General features: G+C 65.9%; 2 protein-coding genes across 3 annotated transcripts; one reads left to right on the top strand and one right to left on the bottom strand.

The window, feature by feature from the left end:
* Window positions 1-1,466: 1,466 nt before the first annotated feature.
* Window positions 1,467-6,821, bottom strand: REEP6 (receptor accessory protein 6). Its single transcript, XM_057709418.1, has 5 exons — window positions 6,603-6,821; window positions 2,760-2,853; window positions 2,538-2,676; window positions 2,136-2,304; window positions 1,467-1,613 (listed from the first exon to the last, which is right to left on the bottom strand). Exons 1-5 carry the CDS (start codon window positions 6,715-6,717, stop codon window positions 1,576-1,578), a joined length of 555 nt encoding a protein of 184 aa, XP_057565401.1. The 5' UTR covers window positions 6,718-6,821; the 3' UTR covers window positions 1,467-1,575.
* Window positions 6,822-7,660: 839 nt separating this feature from the next.
* Window positions 7,661-13,866, top strand: PCSK4 (proprotein convertase subtilisin/kexin type 4). 2 transcript variants are annotated; one of them, XM_057709053.1, is made up of 15 exons: window positions 7,661-7,855; window positions 8,141-8,245; window positions 9,635-9,727; window positions 9,801-9,929; window positions 10,014-10,090; window positions 10,187-10,275; window positions 10,458-10,630; window positions 10,718-10,930; window positions 11,229-11,329; window positions 11,408-11,511; window positions 11,579-11,696; window positions 12,101-12,280; window positions 12,502-12,626; window positions 12,926-13,048; window positions 13,202-13,866. In XM_057709053.1, the coding sequence occupies exons 1-15, from the start codon at window positions 7,661-7,663 to the stop codon at window positions 13,675-13,677; spliced, it is 2,301 nt and encodes a 766-aa protein (XP_057565036.1). In that variant the 3' UTR covers window positions 13,678-13,866. The 2 variants fall into 2 exon arrangements, with proteins under 2 accessions (XP_057565036.1, XP_057565037.1); XM_057709054.1 differs by lacking the exons at window positions 12,502-12,626; window positions 13,202-13,866 and having other exon boundaries at window positions 12,926-13,052.
* Window positions 13,867-15,705: the final 1,839 nt, after the last annotated feature.

Below are 15,705 nucleotides of genomic sequence, written 5' to 3'. Positions count from 1 at the left end.
CAGGTGCACCACCTTCCTTGCTTGTCCTGTCTCTGCCTGCTTTTACCATCAGGGTCATGCTGGCCTCACAAAGGACACCAACCGCAGGTTGTAGGAGGCCCTGTCTGTGCCCACCCAGCTCCTGCCTCCCAGTTTCCATGAAGGCCAGGCGGGTGGCCATGGCCAGCCTCTGGGGGCCTCTTTGCGGAAGGCTGCCTGACCCTGGCCCCTGCGCCGCCTACAGGGAGCGCTGGCTGGTGTGACTGGCCCCTGCTCCGCACTGGTTCCCGCAGCACCTGGGCAGGATAAGTCTCAGGTGTGCCCTGGACACGGGACGGAGCACCACGTGGCCGCAGGTGTGCTGGGTTTAGCCTTGGCTTCTTCCCCCCACCTCAAGCGCCTCCCTATTGGCTCTTCCCGGGATCCCTCCCACTTAAAGGACTTGTACTCAAACTCTTGTCTGCTTCGAGAGGGAACGAGAGCGGCGTGGGGATACGGCCTCCAGCTGGCTTCTCTGCAAGTTTTTTCAAAAATGGGGGGCTGCAGGGATGTCCCTGGCGGTCGAGTGGCTAAGAATCCACGCTTCCACGGCAGGGGGCACGGGTTCGATCCCGGGTCGGGGAACTAAGATCCCACGTGCTGCAAAGCACAGACAAAAGTAAAAATGAAAAAAGCAGGGGACTGTGGTGAGTGGGGCTGAGAGCTACCCCAGGAGGGGAGAGAGGAAGCACGAGGACAAGGATGGCCCCGGCTCACGTCCTCCTCAGCCACGTGGTAAGACCTCCACTCCGAGCCTCGTTTTCCTCATCTGTAAAGTGGTGGCATCCAGCACCTACCCCTGGTTGGAGGAGACCCTATGCCCACAAAGCCCCGCCCTCTGGAGCCCGCGGACAGACGAAGAGATGAGATGGGGCTGGTCCAGATGAGCTTTACTGAGCCCTCCCTAGCAGGCCAGGTGTTTCAGCCGCCAGCAGTGCTGCAGGCAGCGGAGCCCGTGTCTGTGGTGGGGCCAGCTGCGGGTGACCTCAGTGGTGGACGCTGAGGAGTCCTCTAGGGAGGACTCAGATTGGCAGGAGGCGGGCGGCTTGGGCACCAAGATGCGGCGCGTGGCGTTCGTTGTGGGCCGTTTCTGAGGCTGTCTGCTGGATTTCGGGGCGGAGGCCCCTGGCCCGTCGGTGGTCTTGTCGGGGGGCTGCGTGGGGACGGTGGTACCACTGGGAGACTGCGCGAGGGTGGGGCCTTGGCTGGAGGAGGTGCTGGGATGCTGCCCTGAGCCTGAGGACCGGTAGGCCGCCTGTGAAGGGCCTGAGGCGGAGACGGAGGGCCGGACGCGCTGCGGCCCGGGGGCCTGGGGCTGGCCGGAGGAGTTGGCTCGAGACCGAAGCCCACCTTGGAGCCTGCCAGGCAGCGGGGTGCCGTCGGCAGAGCCAGGGGCCGGGGATTGAGACTGGGACCGGCCCGGGCTGGCGGCGCTCCGGAGGGCTGGCTTGCTCGGGGACGAGGGGCGGGGGGTGGGCTCCGCTGGGGTCTCGGCTGAGGACTCCGCAGAGGACTCGCCGCCGGCTGGTGCGTCCGCGCAGGGGCTGGCCAGGGACGTCACTTGTTCTCCTGGGCCTGAGTCCCGCTTGCCTTGGCTGCGGAGAGAGCGCCCTGGGGGTGAGGGCGGCCGGTCTGGCTGTGCCGGGGCCCGAGGGATGCGGTGGAGCCTGGGAAGGAAGTAGCTGGGGCCCGGCGTGGGGTCCCCTGGAGGGGCCAGGAGCCACCCGTGGCAAGGAGAGAGGCAGGAGGAGGCACGCACACGCATGTGCACACACGCACGTGCGCACACACGCGTGGGCCCTCCCGGGGGCCCTCCCGGGGGTGGGGATTACCTACAGTGGGCTCCTCCGAGGGCAGGGAGGGGCCCACCGCCGCGGCCGCGGGGGCGAAGAGGGCCCGGCTGCGGGCCAGGGCCTGCAAGACTGGTTCCCGAGAGCGTAGGAGAGAGAGGCGCAGAGTGAGAGCGGAAGGTGGGGCGAGCGCCCAGCGGGGGCGGCCCAGCCGCCAGGGGCAGGCCCGTCAGTCAGGAGCAGGGTGAGCGCGGCAGGGGCAGCCGGGCGGTGGACAGACAGAGGGAGACCGGACAGACAGACACCCCTCGCCCTGCGCGTACGCACCGTCCCTCGTTATCCCGGCTGCCACGTCCAGGGCCCGCCCGCTGAGGTCGCTCATCATGTTGTCCACGGCCTCGTGATGCTTTAGAAACACTGGACGTATGAGGCGACGATACAGCACGTGAGCCCCGTTCCAGGGGCCGGGAACCATGCAGAACAACAGGAAGGCGCACTGCGGGCACAGGGCACTAGTGACCCTCGGCGCCCGCTCTGCGCCCGGTGGGGGGGGGGGCCTCCGCCATCAGACACGGGGCTAGGTGGACCCGGCCTCCCCCATCAGACACCCCCGGGGATGGGCCTGGCCTCCCCCATCAGACACCCCCGGGGATGGACCCGGCCTCCCCCATCAGACACCCCTTGGGGACCCGCTCCCGGGAACCTCAGTGTGTCCCGGGCAGCGCCCACCTTGCCCGCGTAGTAGAAAGGGAACCAGGACAGGAGTAGATCGCTGAAGAACTCGGCCAGCCCGAACAGGCCGTACACCACCCAGTAGATGAGCCACACGGTGTCGTCCTCTTTGCTTGGGCTCTCGATAGCTTTGATCCTGGGGGAGGGGCGGCAGGCTCAGGGGCTGCCCAGAGCCCCAGAGGTCCCCCCAGGCCTGGCCCTGCACCAGCGGGCACTCACGAAGCATAGGCGGGGTACGCAAAGCCGATGAGATTGCACAGTAGAGACGCCCCGTACCCAAACAGAAGATACAGGCCGAGCAGGGTGCCGGCTCCTGCGGAGAGAGGGGGCAGGCGTGGGCTGCACGTGCTGAGCCCAGACCTCAGCGCCCCCTTGGCCCGGCCCACGCAGCCTGCAACCGGCACTCCTCCCAGAAGCCTCGGCGGCCCCTCTAGGAGGCGTTAGCGCCCCGCACACCTGGGCAACCCCCATCACGGCCCTGAACCCCGCGTCTTGTGTCTATAACCAGCTCACATGTCCGTCTGCCCTGTGGGACTGCAAGCTTCCCAGGGGCAGGTGGGCACCTCGGGACTGGTCTGTACCGAGTCGCTGCCACGTGTTTGTTGAATGAATGTGTGATCTCTGCAATTATAACCGCCTCCCTCTGGGTCCTAGAGGAGGGGCTGAGCACAAGAGGCTAGAGTTGGACTATAAGTAAGAGGGTGAGTCAAAAATTACCCGCACTCCGGTTATATTAAAACTTCTGTTGGCCACACTGTCTTATCCGCGCTTTCCGTTCAAGGCTACCGTCTCCCCAGGCACTGCTGTGCAGGTGTGAACGTGTTACATCTGTTCCTTTGTAACTGCGGTGCGAGCAAACATGGATGCCCCACGTGTGATTTGCACAAAAGAAGAGCCGTGTGCAGCGATTCGTTTTTTTGTGGTCTGAGGGTGTGCCTGGTGCTGTTATTTACTGAAGACTTTGTGTGCAGTATGGAGAATGTGTTTTGTCACAAAGAAGTGTGTATGAATGGACAGAGGAGTTTAAGGAAGATCGCGCATGTGTCAGCCATCAAGAAGGAGCCGGATAGCCGTCCACGTCCACGGCTGATGACAGCATTGCGCGTGCACGTGAAATGAGGCTGTGTTCTGGGATTCTCAAGGGCCAGAAGTGGAACGTTATCAGGAAAAAGGCTCAACAATCACCAGTGCTCGTTACAGTGAGATGCTTCTTGAAGAGCTGAAGCCTAAACTTTAGATCAAACGCAGAGGACTGCTACCCAGGGGCGCTCTGATCCTGCGTGACAGTGCACGTCTGCACACGTCCACCCACACTGTCCACACTCTGCAAAAACTTCGTTTTGAGGTGTTAAAGCATCCTCCCTACAGTCCTGATCTCGCTCCATCGGAGTTTCACCTGTTTGGTCCCCTGAAAGCAGCCCTATGAGGATGAAGATTCACTTCCGATGAGGAAGTGACGACAGGGTGCGTTCGTGGCTCGCAGCTCAGCTAAAACATTTTTTAATGAGGGAATACGAAAGCTTGGTGACACATGGACACAGTGTATTGAAAAGCAAGGAGGTTATGTCGAAAAATGATGTATCTGTCTTTTCTAGAAGTTAATTAAAATGAATTCTACAGCCAGAGTGTGGATAATTTTGGACGCACCCGCATAAATGGGAGAAAAACCTGAAAGTGAGGCCATGCTGTTGTTAAGACTTGATTTCTGGAGAGTGGAGAAAGGCAACGGAGGTTTCAACTTTGATCTTAGTCCAGGGTCTCTTCCCCTCAACACTGCTGACTACAGGGGACCACCCTGGGCACTGCACCTGGGGTGGGGGGCAGCACCCCTGGCCCCCACCCACCTGACGCCAGGAGCCCCCCGAGCTGTGCTCACCAAACGTCCCCGCGCGTGGCCCAGTGTCCCCCGGGGGCAGTGCGGACCCCTCCGAGACCCCTCGTCTTAGTGGGAGGATGCAAAGTGCCACGTTGCGAGGCCGCCAGGCTGAGGAGCGCTCTCACCCACTACGGGACAGCTAGCCAGTGTCTCTCTGCTTGGAGCCTCAGTTTCCCCATCTGCTGGTGGGGCGGCAGTGGCCCTGTCTCCTAGGGCTGCTGTGGGGTTAGCTAAAGAGGACGCCACAGAGGGGACCTGCCCTACACACGTGGTGAGCCCCTACTGGAGGCCCAACCACACTCCCAGCAACGAGGGCTCAGAGGAGAAGCGTGTGGGGCCTGGGGACCAGGGCGTGAGCCACTCTGAAATCAACATGGTTGCTGCTGCATTTACGAACTGCTTTCTGTGTGCAGAGCTCTGTCCCTCCCTGCCCGATCTCAGTCAACAGCCCGGAGGAAACGGAAGCTGGGGCGGTGGGGGCGAGCCTCTGGCTCCTGGGAGTGTTTACAGCCTCTTCTCCCACCTCCCGAATGTTATCTACAGGGAGAGATGGAGGCTGCTAGCAGACCAAAGGGCAGAGTCCCCTCCACCCTCCCCTCCACCTGCATTAGCCTCTCTCCCTGCGCTCCGTGGTCAGGAGAGGGAGGAGCGTCCCCAGCTGGCCCTGGGAGGCCTGGTCACGGCCGCCTCTGGGCTTCCTTCTCTGTGAGCGGGGCAGGGGATTTTGGCCATCTCAGGCACGTGGGGCCCAAGGCTCCCTGCATCTGGGAGAGGGGGTGGGGCAATGGCACCTCTGCCCTGGAGGTCGCCGCCAGCTGGGGAGGAGCAGCTGTCCCAGGGCCCCTCTTCCCTCAATCCCTATTCCTGCAGCCTCAGCAAAGGGAGGATGACCTTGGACATGGGCGGGGGCCGTCCCGGAGATCAGCAGCAGATGGGGGGGGGGGTGGATGCTCCAGACAGGGCTGGCAGCAGGGGCGGCCTCCCACATAGCCCCTGCCACTTTGGGCCTCAGCTTCCTCCCTGTGAACCCCCGCCTCCCCAGCAGGCCCCTCCCATCGGGCGCCTCCCCAGTGCTCTATGACCTATTTCCCCACTGGTATCAGGGATGCTGAATACCGCGCAGGAGATCAAGGGCTTGCTCCCAGGGGCGGGTCCCTGGGTGACCCGACACAGCTTGGGGGCACTGGGAACCTGGGAGGACAGGTTTTGGACCTTCCTTGGGCTGCCTGGCATGGATCCCCCAGCTGGCACGGAAATGGGAGGAACGTGGACTCTCAGGACCTGTACACAGGGGGGTCAAAACACGTGGCACGTCCTCAGCCAGAGCTGCCCCCGGTGTCCGAACAAAGTGTCCTACGATTCATTCCGGGGGGGCTTCCTGGAAGAGGTGGCAGAGGGCAGTTGGGTCTGAAGCACCAACAAAGAGGGGAGGCACTTAAGGGACACTTACTGGACAGTTTCAGAGGGTGGCAGGGGCCGCCCAAGGTCATTGAGGAGGAAAGGCAGAGGAGGGACGGGAATGGAAGTGACAATCGGGGGTGGCTGGACCTCCCTCTCCGTGGGCTCCATCCAACCTTTCTGCAACCCCACGACGGCATTCAAAACACCCAACTCCAGGCGAGGGAGGTCAGAGGGCAGGCTAAGGGCGAGGGTGGGGGGTGATACTAGCCGGAAAACAACCAGCGGGGAGGTGGGAGTGACCCTTCCCCTCCAGGTCTGGAGCCTCCCCTGGGAAAACGGGAAGGTCCCTACACTTGTTTCCAGGCTGGAGTCCATCCGGGAAGAGGGTGGCAAGACTAGCAGGGCACTAGGTGCCTACCTGCCCCGTCCTCCCCCGGGGGACAGGAGGACTACTGGAAGAACCGGACTTCTGCCTGGCGGGCACCCAGGGCCCGGAGGGAGGGGGCAGAGGACGGCTGCGGGGCCGAGAGAGGGGGCGGTCCTCGACCGAGGCCGCACGGTGGGGGCGGCCAGGGGCTGCAGGCAGACCCAAGGTCCAGGGCCAAGACCCCTCCCCAGAATCCCGGTCACCTGGCTGGACTGTGGGCGCGCCCCCGCCGCCTGAGTTGGACCCCGCAGCCGGGGCGGGCCGGAGGGGGCAGGCCCGAGGCCCCGGTGGCCCGGGACCTCAGTGTGCCCGTCGGCGAGATGGGGCGGCGGCCCCGAGCGCCCCCCCGACGGCTCACCCGCGGCCAAGTACCGCTTGTCGACACCGGTCTTGGCTTCGAGCGCCCCGAGCGCTTCGGTGGCCAGATTCCTCCGTTCCAGAAAGCGCTCGAAGCGCTGGCGCAGGCTGTCCATGGCACCGGCGGGCCCGGGGCTGGCAGCTTGAACTGGACCGCCGCCCTGCACACCTGCCGGAGGGCGTGCGCGCCGCCTTCGCCCCAGGCGAAGCCCCCGGGAGGGTCTCCGCCTCCTGCCCCCCGCTCTGACCAATGGGAGGGCAGGGCGGACAAAGGAGGTGGGGCCGGCCCCGTCTCCTCCGCCGCATCGCCCTCTGGCGGGCAGCGGCCGCCGCAGCCGCCGAGGCTTCGCCGGGAGGGGGCGGGGCGCGGGGGCGGAGGGCGCCTATTGGCCGAGCGGAAGCGGGACGTAGCTGATTGGAGGGGCGGGGTCATGGCCTGGGATTATTGGCTGAGCTGTTGTGGGTGGAGCTGGGAGAGGAGCGAGGAGCGCTGGGGAGGCGGAGCCGGCGGGAGGGGCTGGAGGAAGGCCAGAGCTGATTGGAGAAACGAGAAGAGATTTATTAGCAGAAACAGGGAGGGGGCGGGGTTGAACGTAAAGCGGGAGGGACGGAATCTGAAAGGCAGGGATGGGGCGGGGCTAGGCTGAGGAGGAGGGACTTACAAGAGCAATTCTGGTTGGACAGGGAGGAAGGCCAGGCTTATTCTAGGGGGAGGGGTGTATAGGAGAGTGGGCGGGGCCAAATAAGGGGCGGGGTCACTTTTAGCAGCAGTGAACCCGCTCGTCTGGGTCAGAAGAATTGGGGATCATTGAACAAATGGGGAGACTGAGGCCCCAGAGGGCTTGCGTCTGTAGAAGAGCAGGGTGAGCGCGTCACTCCCCGACCCTGCTGTCAGATCTTCTCGCCCCTCAAGGCGGGGAGCCGCAAGGCCCCCTGGGAGCTGCAGCCTTTCAGGGGTTGCTATGGCGCCGGGGGCGGGGCGGGCGCTTGGGCCGTCTCGGCGGTTTGGCCAGGAGGAGGGGCTTTCTGAGGCCCCGCCCCGGCCCCGCCCCCGCCGGCATGCGGCCCACCCGGAGTGCGCTCTGGCTGCGCCTGACCTTGGCCCTGGGCCTGGCGCTCGTTGGCCCCCTGTCTGTGGGGTGGGCCTCGGCCCGGGCCCCCGTCTATGTCAGCAGCTGGGCCGTGCGGGTATCCCAGGGTTACCAGGAGGTCGAGCGCCTGGCGCGCAAATTCGGCTTCGTCAACCTGGGGCCGGTGGGTGGGACCCGGATGGACGGGAGGGGGCGGGGGCCTGTGGACCCCAGGCCCCGACAGATGGGAGGGTCCCCCCTTAGGCTCCCCAGATATAAAGGACCCCCAGCTCACCCCTGCCTCGACCAACTTCAGATTCTGGGAGCCCCAGAGGGCCCCTGGAGCTCCCACCTGGCCACCTGGCTGGGGGGGGGTGGGGAGATGCAGGGAAGGAGGGCTGGCCCCTGTCCTCGAAGGTGCTCCCTCAGGAGAGCCCGGTCCCAGCCGTGCGGCTGCTCCCCTTCCCAGGTCTTCCCCGACGGGCAGTATTTCCATCTGCGGCACCGGGGCATCGTCCAGCAGTCCCTGACCCCGCACTGGGGCCACCGCCTGCGCCTGAAGAAAGACCCCAAGGTGAGCCTGGCCTTGAGGCTGCCCCCTCCGAGGTGTCAGCGCCTCTCGTTATTCCTGTCATTGTAATAAATGGCTGTGTGACGTTTGGCAAGTCAGCAGCTCTCTCTGAGCCTTGGCACCCAGTTGAACCCCCTCGTCTATTCAGTAGGGAGCCAGACGGGGAGGACCTGTGCAGAGCAACAGATCGCACGTGGGTGCATCAGTCACCCAGGGCCTGGTGCACCGTCAGCATTTCTTGTCCCCCCCCTTCCCTCCTCTATCTCACCCTGAAAGATCAACGTTCCCGGGTACCCCTGGGCTGGGCTGGGGGTGCTGACTGGCAAGGAGCACGACAGCTGGAAACCCGGCCAGGAACACTGGGACAGACAGAAGTGGCTGGTTTGAGATGTGGTTTGCAGGACAGAGGCCAGGGCTTGCTAGCGGATTGGATGTATGTATGGGATGGAGAGAAATCAGGGCCAGCTTCCAGGTGTGCAGCTGAGCAAATGGCAAATGGGGAGGTGATGGCCCTGACTGCTGAGATGGGGGTGTGGGAACATAAGCCAGTTTGGCAGGGTGGGGGGGGGAGCAGAACAAAAGAAAGGGGGAAAGGGCAAAGTTCTGGGGAACAGCGGCCTGGGGCAGGCAGAAGGGCATGTGCAAAGGCCCTGGGGTGAGGCACCCACTGTGGCTGCAGCAGAGGAAGGCTGGTGGGGGCCAGACAGGCAGGGGGCCTTGTGGGCTTTGGAGAGGCCGTGGGCAGGCACAGGACGGTTTCACAGAGAGTGGTGCTGCAGTGTACCAGGAGTGGGTTATAGAGAGGCGGCCAGGCAGGGCTGCTGGAGGACAGAGAGGAGGTGCGTATGGCCATACAGGGCTGTCCTGCACTGGGGAGGGTGAGGCTGAGAGAAGTGGACACTGCAAGGAGGTATGGGCATGTCTTTGGGAGAGGGATTCTAGAAGAGGCGTGGGGACACACGCCGGCTTGGAAACGCACAAGCCCAGCAGACACCACATGTCTGTGGGCCCCTGGGGATGGGTGTGTGAGGGCCTCGGCCCCCTCTGAAGGCAGAGCTCCAGGCACACAGGGGCCCCCAAGAGCAGCCCCAGCAAACACAGGGTCCCTGGCCCCGTCCCACACCACGTGGGCCCCTGGACACGTAGTTGACGGCCCAGACAGACATCCCATTAAGCCTCAGCCGCACACAGTGCTGGCCCTGGCAGTCCAGGGAAGAGGCCCATGCAGGAATTTCGGCCTTTTGACCAGGAAGTGGCAGAGGGGCTAAGGAACTCAGCCCTCTAAAGCAGCCTGGTGTGAGGGCAGGACGCTGGGAGGAGGATGGGCTGCTCGTGGGTCCAGCCCCTCCCGCGGTGTGGTCTCTCCCGGCCCCACCCCGCCCCCCAACCCAGGTGCAGTGGTTCCAGCAGCAGACGGTGCGGCGGCGGGTGAAACGCTCCCTGGTGGTGCCCACGGACCCGTGGTTCTCCAAGCAGTGGTACATGGTGAGCTGGCCGGGCTGGGCGGCGGGGCCTGGCCAGGCCAGAGCCCCCCTGACCCCGGCCCTGCCTGGCACAGAACCACGAGGTGCAGCCGGACCTGAACGTCCTGCAGGTCTGGAGCCAGGGGCTGTCGGGCCAGGGCGTGGTGGTCTCTGTCCTGGACGACGGCATCGAGAAGGACCACCCAGACCTCTGGGCCAACTATGTGAGCCTTCCGGGCCGGGGTGGGGGCCGCCCGGCGTCCCACGGCCGGTCACAGCCCCCTCGTGTCTCTACCCCGCACCCCCAGGACCCCCTGGCCAGCTACGACTTCAATGACTACGACCCGGACCCCCAGCCGCGATACACGCCCAGCGATGAGAACCGGTGAGCTGGGTGTCCCCCAGGGCGTGGGGGCAGCACCCGGCACCCTCCGAGGGGCCTGGGGGCTGTGACGGGCACCGGTCTCTGCCCTGGCGCCAGGCACGGGACCCGCTGTGCTGGGGAGGTGGCAGCCATGGCGAACAACGGCTTCTGCGGTGCAGGCGTCGCCTACAACGCCCGAATCGGAGGTACTCAAGCCGGGGTGGGGGTGGGGGGAGCCTCTCGGCACGCCCCCCGCCCCAGCCACCGGGGGGCGTCAGGGCCCCAGGCCCAGGGTGGGGGATAGCTGAGCCCCCTACAGACGCCTCCACCCCCAGGGCGGGGGGAGTGCGGTGTGCAGGCGGGGTGTCCAGCGAGGCCGCCCGTGCAGGTGTGCGCATGCTGGACGGCACCATCACCGACGTGATCGAGGCCCAGTCGCTGAGCCTGCAGCCGCAGCACATCCACATCTACAGCGCCAGCTGGGGCCCCGAGGACGACGGCCGCACGGTGGATGGCCCGGGCATCCTCACCCGAGAGGCCTTCAGGCGCGGCGTGACCAAGGTGAGCCGGCGTGGGGCGCAGAGGGCCCGGGCCTGCATGCGAGGCCCACACCCCGCCCCCGTCTCCGTCCCGGTTCCCCATGTGCAGGGCCGAGGCGGGCTGGGCACCCTCTTCATCTGGGCGTCGGGCAACGGCGGCCTGCACTACGACAACTGCAACTGCGACGGCTACACCAACAGCATCCACACGCTGTCGGTGGGCAGCACCACCCGGCAGGGCCGCGTGCCCTGGTACAGCGAGGCCTGCGCCTCCACGCTCACCACCACCTACAGCAGCGGCGTGGCCGCCGACCCCCAGGTCGTGAGTGCCGGTCCTGCCTCTGCCCGCCCCGCCTGGGCCCTGCCTTCCCTCCTGTCCTCCACGTTGTCTGCTTCCGTTGGCGCCTGACACGCAGACCCGGGTCCTGGGCCCAGACCCCACGGCTGGCACCCCCTTCACACGCCCTTGTGTCTCGCGGGCAGGGCCAGCACCTGGGCGGCCGTGTCCGGGGTCCCAGACCTGCCCTGCGGTGCTTCTTCCTCGAAGCCCTTGGGACTTTTTGGACAGGGGCCGGGCGTTCCTGTGCCCCGGGCCCCCGAGTCCCTCTCTGTGCCCCCAGGTCACCACAGACCTGCACCACCGATGCACGGACAAGCACACGGGCACCTCAGCCTCCGCCCCGCTGGCTGCGGGCATGATCGCCCTGGCTCTGGAGGCCAAGTAGGTGACGGTGGGGTCCAGCCTACCGCCCGCGGCCCGCAGCGTGGGCCTGGCTCACCCGCCCTCGTCCACCTGCAGCCCGTTCTTGACATGGAGGGACATGCAGCACCTGGTGGTCCGGGCGTCCAGGCCAGCGCAGCTCCAGGCCGAGGACTGGAGGCGCAACGGTGTGGGGCGCCAAGGTGCGGAGGACCCGGCGGGGGTGGGGACATGCGCCCACAGAGCGCTGACCGCCGCCCCTCCTCGCAGTGAGCCACCACTACGGCTACGGGCTGCTGGACGCCAGGCTGCTGGTGGACCTGGCTCGCTCGTGGCTGCCCACGCGGCCCCAGAGGAAGTGCGTCATCCACGTCGTCCACACCCCCACGTGAGTGCCCCCTCTGCCCACCGGCACGCCCACATCCAACCCCGCCACTCTGCCCGCCAGCCACCTCCCCAGCCACTGTGCCCACCTGCCACCTCCCCAGCCACTGTGCCCACCTGCCACCTCCCCAGCCACTGTGCCCACCAGCTACCTCCCCCAGCCACTGTGCCCACCTGCCACCTCCCCAGCCACTGTGCCCACCTGCCACCTCCCCCAGCCCTCCTCCCACACCCATCATGGCCACCTGGGGGGTGGACACGTGGGAGGCAGGCCCGGAGGTCTCCGTTTACCCATCTGTACGAGCAGAGGGTAGACCTCAGGATCTGAGCCCAGACCCTGCCTGCTGGCCACCCACCCCCCCGCAGGCCGGCAGGAGGGGCCCTCACCGTGCATGCCGCCGCCCCCAGCCCCATCCTGCCCGTGACACACGTGAGGAAGAACGTGTCAGCCTGCGCCGGCCGCGCCACCTCCATCCGCTCGCTGGAGCACGTACAGGTGCAGCTGTCCCTGTCCTACAGCCGCCGCGGGGACCTGGAGATCTCGCTCACCAGCCCCATGGGCACCCGCTCCACGCTCGTGGCCATCAGGTGTGGGGGGGCGGGGGCGGCCCTGGGCACCCTGGGCGCACACCCTCTCCTTCCCGAGCGACCCCAAGAGGAGGGCCCGTGCCCCGTGGGGTCAGGCAGGCTGGACCCCGCCCCTGCCCACGGGGCCCGTCCGGCCCTCGGCACCGCCGTCAGAGCCTGCCTGTGCCCGCGGCCGGCCAGGACGGTGGTTGCGAAGCCCCCACCCCGCCTGTCCGTCCCAGACCCTTTGACGTCAGCGGCCAGGGCTACAACAACTGGATCTTCATGTCCACCCACTTCTGGGACGAGGACCCGCGGGGCTTGTGGACCCTGGTCCTGGAGAACAAGGGCTACTATTTCAACATGGGTGAGAGCCGGGGGCAGGCTGGGGCTCGCCCGCCACCCGCCACGCCCTCCCCCGCCCACCCCCACAGGGCTCCCGCTGGTCTCCTTTGAGACGGAGCAGGCAGGGGGGCAGGGGGGGCACGTAGGAGGGCTTCGTTTTCCAGCACACAGTAGGGGTGCAGTTACCAGGGAGCAGAGGGTACTGGGCGGCCCTGGGCACCGTCTGAGCCTGGGGATCCAGGGTGGGGGTCCAGAACGGCAGGACCAGGCTGCCGACAGCCTCTCCCCCTCCTCCCCGTGCCCACCACGACCCCTGCCCAGGGACGCTGTACCGCTACACGCTGCTGCTCTACGGGACGGCCGAGGACATGACGGCGCGGCCCTCGGGCCCCCAGGTGACCAGCAGCGCGTGCGTGCAGCGGGACACAGAGGGGCTGTGCCAGGGTGAGTGCCCGGCGCGGCGGGGCCCACTTGCTGGGAGGTGGCAGCGGTGGGCAGTGTGCGTGTGCGGCCGGGGGCGGAGGGCGGGCGGGCGGGCCGGCCGGGGTGGCGGCCCACGGCCTCACAGCCCCGTGCACGTGTGCCTCCCTCGTGCAGAGTGCCGGAGCCCTGCCTACATCCTGGGCCAGCTCTGCCTCGCCTACTGCCCGCCCAGGTACTTCAACCACACCCGGCAGCCGGTGACCGCTGGCCCCGGGCGCCTGGCTGCGCCCTCCCTGCGGGTCTGCTCCAGCTGCCACCCGTCCTGTTACACCTGCCGCGGCAGCTCCCCGCTGGACTGCACCTCCTGCCCCCCGCCGTCCACGCTGGATGAGCAGCGGGGCTCCTGCTTGGGCCCCGACCTCCCCGAGGGCCAGCCCCGGCCCACCGCCACCGCCCGCGCCCGCGCCTGCGCCCGCGGCTCGGCCCAGGCCGTGCTGCTGGCCCTGCTGGCCGTGGCCCTTGGGAGCCCCCTCCTCTGCCGCGTCCTCCTCGTGGGCTGCCCGCTGCCGTGCGCGGGACCCCCCGGCGCCGGGGGCCACCGCCGCGGCCGCTCCAGACCCCGCAGCAGGCTGGACCCCGGAGCCGGCTGACGAGGACAGCCAGCTTGCGCCTCCGCCCGGGCCCCGGTGGGCACGGCCGTCCCGCTGGCCAGACGGGCGCCCCAGGGGAACCCGCCCCCGGAAGGCCCCGGCTACCACCGAGGCCGCAGGGCATGGGTGGCCTCATGGGATCCTGCAGACTCGGTCGGTCAGGTGAAGAGGGAGGGCGCGAGAGAGAAGTCTCCTGGCACAGTGAGGGTGGGGAGGGGGCGGGGCGGGGCGGAGGCTGGCAGCGGCCACCATCCCTTCGCTGCCCCGGAACAGGGGGTGAGGGGTTGAGCAGGTAGACCGTGCAGAGTCTCCGCACCGCGTCCCACCTCAGACTTTGCAAATAAAAGTTGACGCGGAGGCGCACGTCTCTGGACTCCTCGAGGGCGCGGGCCCCTCCCCCACTGCGTGATTGCGGCCGGGGGCGGGGGGGGGGGTCCCCTGCATGTCGTGCCGAATCTGCCTTCCCATTGGTGTCTGTCCCTGCAGAAGGGGTCGGCTGGGGCTTGGGAGGGTGGGGTGCGGGCAGGGCGGGGTCCCAAGTGATACCTGCCCACGTGCTGCCAAGGGCACGGCCTCGCCCCCGTGGCTCTGACTCTGCTCCCAGCGGTTCGGGCGAGCCTCTCGTAACGAATCAACAGACGTTTGATTTGCAGACAATTCGCGCAGTGGGTCCCCCCCCCCCCCCCCCCCCGCCGCCACGGCTTGTCTCCCAGCCTCCAGTAATCACACCGTCGTCTATTTTCTGAGGTCTAGGGAGGCTGAGGGAATTATGAGCTGCAGGTACATTGCTCTCACTGCCCCAGGCCTTGACCTCCCCATCCGGGAAGTGGGTTCTCCACGTCTCTGATCCTGAGGTGCAGGGGGGTGGGGGAGGGCAGGGATGGAGCTGTTAACAGCCCCCCCTCTGTCCTCACACACACACCAATGGGGCGGGGACACATTCCTTCTGATTTTCAGAGCGGGGAGGCAATTTCCACAAGGGGGTGGAGGCTGCTCGTGCCTTGGCCACGGGCTTCCCTTGGTCTCCAAGGGGTAGTCCTGGTTTCTTGCAGGAGCCACAGAGACGCCCCCAGCGTCCTGGGACCCTGGGAATCTGCTTGGCCACCAGGCCCAGGTTGGACAGCCTCAAGCCGTGAAGGGACGGAGGCTCTGTCAAGGGCAGCAGCTGGACCCACTGGAAGCAGGTGGCCGGTGAGGGAGGAGACAGACAACTGCTCCCTGAGTCCTGTCCACGCCCCCCCAGAGTCCCACCCAGCTCAGCCCCTCCTTCTGGAGTCAGGTCCAGGCTGTGTATCCAGAGGCACCTGGCCTCCCTCTCAGAGCCTCGATAGCCGCACCCTTACAACAGCATTAAGCCTGGCACCTGCCTCACCAAACACTCGCTCTCGAGGATTAAAAGAAGTCTTTTTCGGGCTTCGCTGGTGGTGCAGTGGTTAAGACTCTGTGCTTCCACTGCAGGGGGCGAGGGTTCAGTCCCTTGTCTGGGAAGTTCTACATGCCACGAGGGGCAGCCAAAGAAAAAAAGTAGTTTTCCCAAAAAGTAGTTTTCTCATCTGCCACACAGTAAATGCTCAAAACATGCCAGCTTGGGCAGCCACTTTGGGAAATACTCAGTTCCATAGACAATTAAACACAGAATTACTGTCGGACCCAGCGCTTCTGCTCCCAGGTACATGCCCAAGAAAACTAAAGACACATTCACACAAAATCCTGTGCAAGGATGTTGACCGCAGCCAAAAGGTGGAAACAGCCTACATGTCAATTAACAGGTGACTGGATAGATGCAATGTGGCCCCTCCACACACGGGAGCATCCCTCAGCCGTGAAAAGGAGAGAAGCCCTGACGCGCTACGACGTGGACGGACCCTGAGGACATGATGCTCAGGGAGAGAAGCCAGACATAAAAAGGGCACACAGTGTGTGATTCCACTGGTGTGAAATGTCTGGAACAGGTCTCTATGTATTCCCAAACCATGGACTTGTACGCTGTAAACAGGTGGACTTTATGATATGTAAATTGCTTTTTTT

This window comes from Hippopotamus amphibius, chromosome 15, assembly GCF_030028045.1.
Source record: "Hippopotamus amphibius kiboko isolate mHipAmp2 chromosome 15, mHipAmp2.hap2, whole genome shotgun sequence".
NCBI lineage: Eukaryota > Metazoa > Chordata > Mammalia > Artiodactyla > Hippopotamidae > Hippopotamus > Hippopotamus amphibius.
Note: the sequence above shows the minus strand (reverse complement) of the source record. Positions and strands in the feature narration are given on the sequence as shown.